Below are 7,986 nucleotides of genomic sequence, written 5' to 3' on the forward strand. Positions count from 1 at the left end.
TGGGGAAAACCCAGAATTTCACCTCCACCATGTTGATTACTAGACTCTTCACTGAAATATTTCTTCCATTACTTACTCCAGTCTTGCTCAGTCTCTCTGAGCCTGCCAGATCTATTAAGTTGATTTTAGAGTTAATGCATTTGACATCTGAGAAAACTCTGAAACGAGACTGAGGGAGAAAAGAATATAAACTGTACTTAACAGTAGACAAAACTGAAATACAGTAAAAAACAAACATGTAAAGATCATCAGCCATTTGAGTCCCTAGAAAAACTGCTGGAGCTCTTACCTCAATATAAATAGTAAAGATGCAATGGGATCTGGATGAATTTTTATTCAGTGTGTGCTCTGCTATCATTCTGTTGGTCTCACCCTGCAAATGAAGTCAAAATTCAGGACAGTGTTTTTAAACTTTTGCATTGGTAGAATAAAGGGAAATCAGAAATCCACACAGTTAGTTGTGGGTGCTGGTTTCTTCTGTCAGGTGGCTGGAGATAGGACGAGAGGAAATGGCCTCAATTTGAGGCAAGGGAGATTTAGGTTAGATATTAGGAAAATTTTTTTTACTGAGAGGGTTGTCAGACATTGGAATAGGCTGCCCAGGGAAGTGGTTGAGTCACCATCCCTGGAGGTATTCAAAAAGCGAGTAGACGGGGTACTTCAGGACATGGTTTAGTGGGCATGGTTGATGGTTGGACTCGATGATCTTGAAGGTCTTTTCCAACTTAAATGATTCTGTGATTCTAAATAAACAGTGGTTCAATCCTCACTCTGCAGAGCCCGTAACACCAACCAGTTGGTTAGAGCAGTCAGAGCAGGAGCTCACTGTATTTGCCTTGTTTTCTTACCCAAAGACCCCTCAAAGCATTTCATGGTGCAGTTGGTAAAGGTCACTGTTTACTGTAATAATGCCTTTTACCGGAGACCACATTATCTGCATTTCCACTTTCAAGGCTCAGGTCACAGAACTGTGGCTTTTTGAGGAACAGTCAGGCAAGCCTTGTTCAGAGGCAATACCTCCCCGGCTGTTTCAGTTTCTTGATGACTAGAAAACCAAAGAGCTCCCCAAGCTTTACATGTCATAGAAAACTCACACAGAAATGATAGCCACAAATTTGTAATGCCTACTTACAGGAAAAGAAAGCAACATCGAAAATGATGTTGCAACTGCTTGTTAGGAGCACCAGTCTATCACAGAGCTGTGCTGCCAGGCTGGCAAGGCAGAAAAGGAAACGGAAGGCTCTACAGCATAGAATTGCACTTGTCAACAGGTTTCGCAGCTGACTGGTCTGCCTGGGTCTCAAAGGACAATGACCTTTGAGAGCTGGAAGGTCAGTGACTGGCTCCACACTAGGGAGTGTAAATCTAAGAGCAAGGATGAAGGTGAAGATCTCTAGGTAAATACTATCAGCCCCACTCCACAGATGAAGAGTCACAGCATAGTGGGCAGCCTCCTCAAACCCTGGAGCTTTCTCTGTGAACCTAGAACCACAGGCAGAACTCATCTAAGGACCTGAACAGATCCCCAGGCATCACTTGTACTTCTTCTGTCAACAGATCTCAAGTTAAGCTGCATTATCATCATCCTTCTACTCATTAAAAAGAAAATGGGAGCTCCTGCAAATCACAGAGGCTAGCTTAGGACAACACAGTCCCATTATTAAAAAGGCAAGTGAAAGATTTTAAGGACACCAGATGGCTCCTGGTAAGAATACGCTTCCTGCATACAGAACCAATTATTTATTCATGTTTTCCTTACGAACTAAAGTACACACAAGTAAAAGAAAGATGCAGACATAAGTAAGCAAACTCCCTTCACAAATCCAACCCACTGTGTGAAAGTCCTTGCCATAAAATCTGACTAACCGTACCTATGCCATGACCATCCCAACCTATCTGCCAAAGATGTCACTGGTAAGACTCTTTTTTCTTGGAGCATTGACATAGCTAGGACAGGCAGGTGTGTTTTTCAGGAAGAAATTCCAGTGTCGGTCAGCTGGTGGGTCTAAAAGGATCCCAAATATTCTACACTTTGTACTAAGTCACTCACTGACACCCTTATGTGATAACCGGTGTAACGAAAACAAGTCTTTTTGGCTGTCTGGGATCTCAGTTGGCCGAAGGGGTCGGTGAGGTGGCTGGTATTTCAGACAAGGCTTTTGAAATGAAGGCAGATTCTGCGGCTGCTTTCACTATTTTGGTGCTGCCTGGAATCTCCAACGCTACTACGTTCTGTGGTCTCACCTCAACATATTTCCTCCATCGCTTGACTTGCTCTGGCGTACACTAAAAACAGGGTTTCTCCACAGAGATCTTCCAGAATGTCTGTGCCAGGGACATTTTCCTTGCAAGAACAGGGCTACAAAGAGTTACCAGTTCTTTTATCCACAATAAAGAGAACAAAGAGGCCTGAACCTCCCTGCAGCCATCCTGGACACAAACCTCCTGCTTTACCGCCTCCTCCCTCAGCTAAGCCAATAAATATAACAATCAGATGAAGTGTAATATTTGTTTTTTCTTGCCTCAAAAAGGAGATTTAGAGCATCTTCCTCGTGGCTAACTGAATGTATAGATAAGCCCTTCACATAAACACCCTGTGGGCAATCCACTACAGCCATCTGCATGTCACTGGTCCCATTGCTGGTCATGGTGGACAGAAGGTCAAACAAGGTCTCATTGTAGATTTCCAGGTAGGATATTCGGACAGTGATGAACGGATCAACAGAATGTGCAGTTGCTTTGAAGACCTATACAAAGACAAAGAGTTTGTCAGTGGCGGTGCTAGCTCACAAACAGAATTATTAGCTATTTATGGCTTTCCAGAGAAGCTATTTATAACTTTCTGTGCAGCTACAAGTGCATCTGTGTACATGTAGCTAATTCTGAACTGTGGTTGTCTGAGGGCTGACAGGGCTAAGTCAACGGTTTTAACGATTTTGCAAAATGATAGCTTTGAAAACAACAATTTTGAAGGCCTGCTTACATTTGGGAAGCAGCATGTACTTTATGTGAGCTGGTAGAATTAAACAGGAACAACCTCTGCAATTGACAGTAAAGCAGAACTACAGAATTCCTCCCGTCTTTGTTTCAGGTTGTATGCGTTGTGTCAGCCCCACACCGAGCATGTCAGTTGTCTCTGTGGGAGTGGAGAGCATTCTGCAGTATCGCTGCCTAAAGATAAGCAGACCTGCCCCCGCAGAGCAGTGGTAGACTTGTGCCTCTGGACAGGGATGTGTCTATGCAGCAACGGGACCAACAAATCAGCATGTTTCAAGCCAACACCATCCCAATGCTCCGAAACGTCGCCGTTATCAGTGCACAAGGTCACAGTGTAGTAAAACGAAGGTGCAAAGTAACTATGTTTTACAGCCTCCTTTACTTCTTTAATGATCATTACTTAGATAAAATGAAGCAAAAAAAAAGGACCGGTGGAGATAAACATAAAACATATTCACTGTGTTAAAACACTTTTATGAGTATCAGCAAGAGCTGATACAAGAGATGACCTTGTGATTTCTTCCAGCCTCTTTTCCCACTCAAATCCAGTACCTGCTGTATAGCTCGGGGTATGATTCCTCGATGCTTGTACTCAGCAGTTGCTCCCGTCATCGTGTAAGTTTTACCAGCCCCCGTTTGCCCATAGCACATTATCGTGCCTAGAAAAGATTCAAAAGCAAAAGAATAAACTTAGGAGGGAGCCTCTGCGTTTCTCAGATGGAACATCAAAAGGATCTCTCCCTCAGATCAAATCTACACTTATTGTCAAAATAATAAAAATAGCAACAAATTACCATTATAGCCAATTAAAGCTTCAGACACCAATTTCTTAGCCACAGTCTCATAAGCCAGTTCCTGGGAGGTATTGTGAAGGACGCCATCCAGTCTAAAGGACCAGTCAGTCTGCCTGTTATTCACAACTCCTTTCTTGGCATCTTTTTTGATGTATATATCTATGGTCTGAAACCCAAAAAGAGACAAAGATAACTTTGATAGCCATGAAGAGTTTCAGCAGTTATTGTCTGAAAAAAAAAATACCCACTGAAGACCTGGAGGTAAGTAGAAAACGGAGCACAAATAATAATATTGTTTTACTGATCTTGATGGTATTTTCTGGTAATAGATACTTTAAAAAAAAGGAAATGTGGCTAAGCTCATCTGTTTACCTGTCAGTGATGTGTCTGATTTCATAAGGGGGGATAGAAATAGACTGTTCCACAGGGACACCTCTTAGGCTGAAATGGTGGTTACCACTAGGAATTCCTCAAGGAACGGTCAGACTCCCAGTCCTTTTGAGGATCTTCTCTAGTGACTGTACCACAAGAAGTATGTTTTCCATAGTCATGCTTGCTGATACAAAACCACAAGCTACTGTCAGCACAGAGGAGCACAGCATGCAGGAACACATGTATCAACATGCACCAAAAAGTTATGCATGGCCTTAAGGAATGGAAGAATTCTGCATTTCTGTGGGCAAAACTGAAATCAAATTCCGAACCTTTCACACTTGCAATCTCTTTTTGTCTACCTTGTTGTCTGGCCCAAACTTGATCATATCTTGAGCAAAATTAGATGTTGGCTTGACTCGCACAAATGTATGGACTCTCTTTTCTACTGCATCCATTCTAACTAGAGAGGGAAAAAAGGGAAAAATCAACAATGTTGCACTCCCTAAAATGAAATTAAATGTTATTTGTTATGAAAAGGCAAGCTACAGAGTAGTCAAGTTTAAAAATACAGCATTGACAAATGTTCAGCTGCACTTTCTACTCTTTATTAAAAGCAACTGTGGGCAAACAGTTGCTGAAAATTCTTTGCAGCATTGTTCTGCTCAGAAAACTGAGCATGTAAAAAGAGAAGGGTCTTACTGATCATGATTTCCTCTTGTATATCAGGCACATTGGTGTTTGACAACACAAGCTTTTCTTCCTCTTAGCCTTGCAAATCAAAACAATTGCAGGAATACAAGACGGATTTTCCTTTGTCTAGTGTTTTCTGTGTGTGAAGGCACACACAGACTCGTTTTGTAAGGTCAGCTCATCCAGAACTGTGTTTCAAGCTTCTGAGGCTTTGAGTAAGACATGGTATAGGTGAAACCAAGCCTGAAGGAACTCAACAGCACTGCAAAGGACCATGCAGCCCATTGGTATGCCAACATTTCCAATGCTCTGAGCAGCAATTACCTTGTTTACAGTCTGTATTGAATATGCATTTCTCATATCTTTGTAACCCCTTCTTTATACTGATATGCAAAAATATTTTAAACTTCCTAATGAACACCTGATCTTAAAGTTTCCAGAAGAAAAAAAGGCACGTGCCTGACAACTCCTGGTGAAATTCTTGTGTTGCTCTTCTGGTCAATGCAAGTTCAGTAAGTGGCTGTCAATATCTGGCAAAGCTAGAGGATTTGCTGGCTAAAATCCACCAGAGGAGGGCTCAGAGGATACATCCAGCTGCTAAAGCCCCATCTAAGAAACATGGACTGAGTATTTTTAAATCCCTGGAACATGCAGATCCTGTGTTTTCTCTCGGCTGTTTCCTACAGACAGCCTATGCCCAATAGTTGTGTAATATCTAGTGACAACTTCTAATTTTGGACTAGATCTTTGTATCCCTTGTATATTAAGTATTTTTATTCACCTTATCTGCTGTGACTCCTTTAAAAAGAAACATAGACATGTGAGTTGAACCAAGACTTCTCTTTATTTAAAACAGAGGTGACCATTTGAATGACTACCTGGTAAAGGTACCATGGGCGCCTTGTCCTTTTCCTCGACTACCGCAGCGATGCCAGCACAATGCCCACTGTAGAATCCAAAATAGAGCTATGTTACCGCAACCATAATCTCTTCAGCATGGGCGACTGTCTTCAAATAAATGATCTGTGAAAAAGCACGGTGATAAAGAAGTGCACAGACGTTACCATAAGGATAGGCTCTAAGTGACACACACAAAAAGCTGCCAAAATATTTGCCAGCGCTGCGTAAATAAAGGCAGGAGCAGCACAGGTACAAGCGAAATGGAAACAGACATGGAGTTTTAAAGTTGGTAACCAGCGTGGAAATGCTATTTATCTGGTTATCGGGATTGTTAGAGATCACAAAACTCTGCTACGCAAATATAACCCGGTGCTGGAGGGGCATGTACCTTATTTCTTCAAAGCTGCAGCAAGAAGCACAGCAGGAAGAAGGAGCAGGGGAAAATTTTAGGCAAAAACTCTAATATGAATCAGAGAGAGACAGAACAAATTCCAAATTAGTGGAATTTTCCTCACTGCAACAATGCCCATTGTTCGATGTTAGGACAAAAGCAAATTACTCCTGGGAGTATTTACTAACGTTAGAAGACGGGAAGGAAACTGGGAAACACCTCTCTGGCAGACTCCTAACCAACCGCGTAGAGACCAAAAGCTCTCCAGCTCATTAGCAATACCCCAAGCATCCAACCAATCTGATTAGTAATTGTGGGGGTTTTTTGTCTGCAGTGGAATTTTTATTGAGGCACTACGAAAAAACCTACATGTTTACTGGTCAGCTAACCAAAAATGTTTCTGGCTGTTTCACCGCTAAATCATCCGCCCCTGGTTCAAACAGGAAATGTTGAAAGGACAAGAGTGAGACTTGCTGCTACCTTCGCTCATCATTCAGCACCCGTAACATAAACCAAGCAAGCAAAGCAAATCACAATTCACAACTTGGGCCGTCGGTTTTGAAGCTCTTTATGACAAGGTGCCAAACCCAAGTTCCTTGGTTCCTCCTTACACAGCAGCTGAAGCCAGCAGGACTCCCCGATTAGTTAGTCTCAAGACTAACAGACTAGTTATGCTCAGAATTAATGGAAACACAGTTATCTCTGCAATGGAGGCAGACACCAACATGCCTACACAAAGATTAATGCCAAAGGGAAATTTTAGATGGGGATTTTGGGGCTGATTGGCACAGAACTGTGTACCCAGAGCAGTGAAGTGCAGTTTTCTGAGAGACCTAAGCTTATCCACCACAGATGGACAAAAATCTGGGCCAAATCTAAACACTGGAGAGGCAAAGCTGCTTTTGAGGTGGTGACCGTGAGGCTGTCCCTAGAATTAAAACTCCAGTGATGCTTTCAGCATTGAATCCACCCGGTTCAACATCAAAAGCCCAGTTCTGCCTCAGCACCCAGGCCATCTGCACACCTGGGGCCACCTCTGCCCCAAGGAGAATGGGAGAGAGAAGAGCCCCAAATTACCTTCTGCCTTCCCAGCTGACTGCAAACCAGCCAGACAGTGCGGGATGCGAGGCGGCTGGTGACCCGGCTGCACCAATAACGGGGGCCTAGGAGAGATGACAGAAGAGGTGGGATGAGGGCATGAGGATGGCCGAGATAACAGGCAACAGAGGGAGTGCCGTGGACAGCCATGCCCACAGCCCCGCTTGCTGGAGAGGAGGGCAAAGGAGGTGACCTGACAGGGAGCTGGGGCCGAGGCGGGGGCTGTGGGGACAGGGAAAAGATCGTCCATGTTTTAGCAGACCTGGGGGGGTGGGGGGGTGGAGATGGTGGGGACACAAGGTCTTGAGGAGGTGAGGCTGGGGGACGGCGAGAGGGAGAGCAAGGCCTACGGAGACATCGCCTGAGTGAGGGGAACAAAGCCTGGAGGGCAGAAGGCGAGGCCTTGCCGGGGGGGGGACGACGACAAGGCCTGGAGGAGGGGGACAAAGCCTGCGGGGCTGATGCGGCCTGTGGGGACACCACGGCCGGAGGAGGCGGCTGACGACAAGGCCCTGAGGAGGGGTCGACCCCCGGGGGCAGCCCCCACCCCTCACCTACCTGCGTCCCCTCCTCAACCGGGCCCGGGCTCGGAGAAGCCGCGGCGGCCAGCGGGGGCTGTGTACGCCGTTGCCATGGCACCCACCTCTTCCGGTCTCTCCCGGAAGCGGACGGAGGCGGAAGTGGGAGGGGGGGTGCGTGTGTAAGGGCCGCGTTACGGTGGCCGGGCGGGGACAAGGCGCG

General features: G+C 45.0%; 1 protein-coding gene across 7 annotated transcripts in view; it reads right to left on the reverse strand.

Annotated features, from left to right (window-relative positions):
- Window positions 1–7,913, reverse strand: part of KIF9 (kinesin family member 9) — a 29,055-nt gene extending 21,142 nt beyond the window's left edge. For 3 of the 7 annotated variants that reach the window (XR_008238388.1, XR_008238389.1, XM_052808970.1), the window contains exons 1-9: window positions 7,804–7,913; window positions 7,225–7,310; window positions 5,735–5,879; window positions 4,526–4,626; window positions 3,792–3,957; window positions 3,550–3,656; window positions 2,523–2,747; window positions 290–373; window positions 77–169 (exon numbers count right to left, since the gene is read on the reverse strand). Coding sequence is in view for 5 of the 7 variants with exons in the window: in XM_052808970.1 (XP_052664930.1) it covers window positions 77–169; window positions 290–373; window positions 2,523–2,747; window positions 3,550–3,656; window positions 3,792–3,957; window positions 4,526–4,626; window positions 5,735–5,750 (792 nt within the window). In the remaining 2 variants the exon portion in view is untranslated. The other 4 variants (XM_052808981.1, XM_052808990.1, XM_052809012.1 and 1 more) reach the window with 4 other exon arrangements.
- Window positions 7,914–7,986: the final 73 nt, after the last annotated feature.

The sequence above is a fragment of the Harpia harpyja genome, chromosome 1, assembly GCF_026419915.1.
Source record: "Harpia harpyja isolate bHarHar1 chromosome 1, bHarHar1 primary haplotype, whole genome shotgun sequence".
Classification (NCBI taxonomy): domain Eukaryota; kingdom Metazoa; phylum Chordata; class Aves; order Accipitriformes; family Accipitridae; genus Harpia; species Harpia harpyja.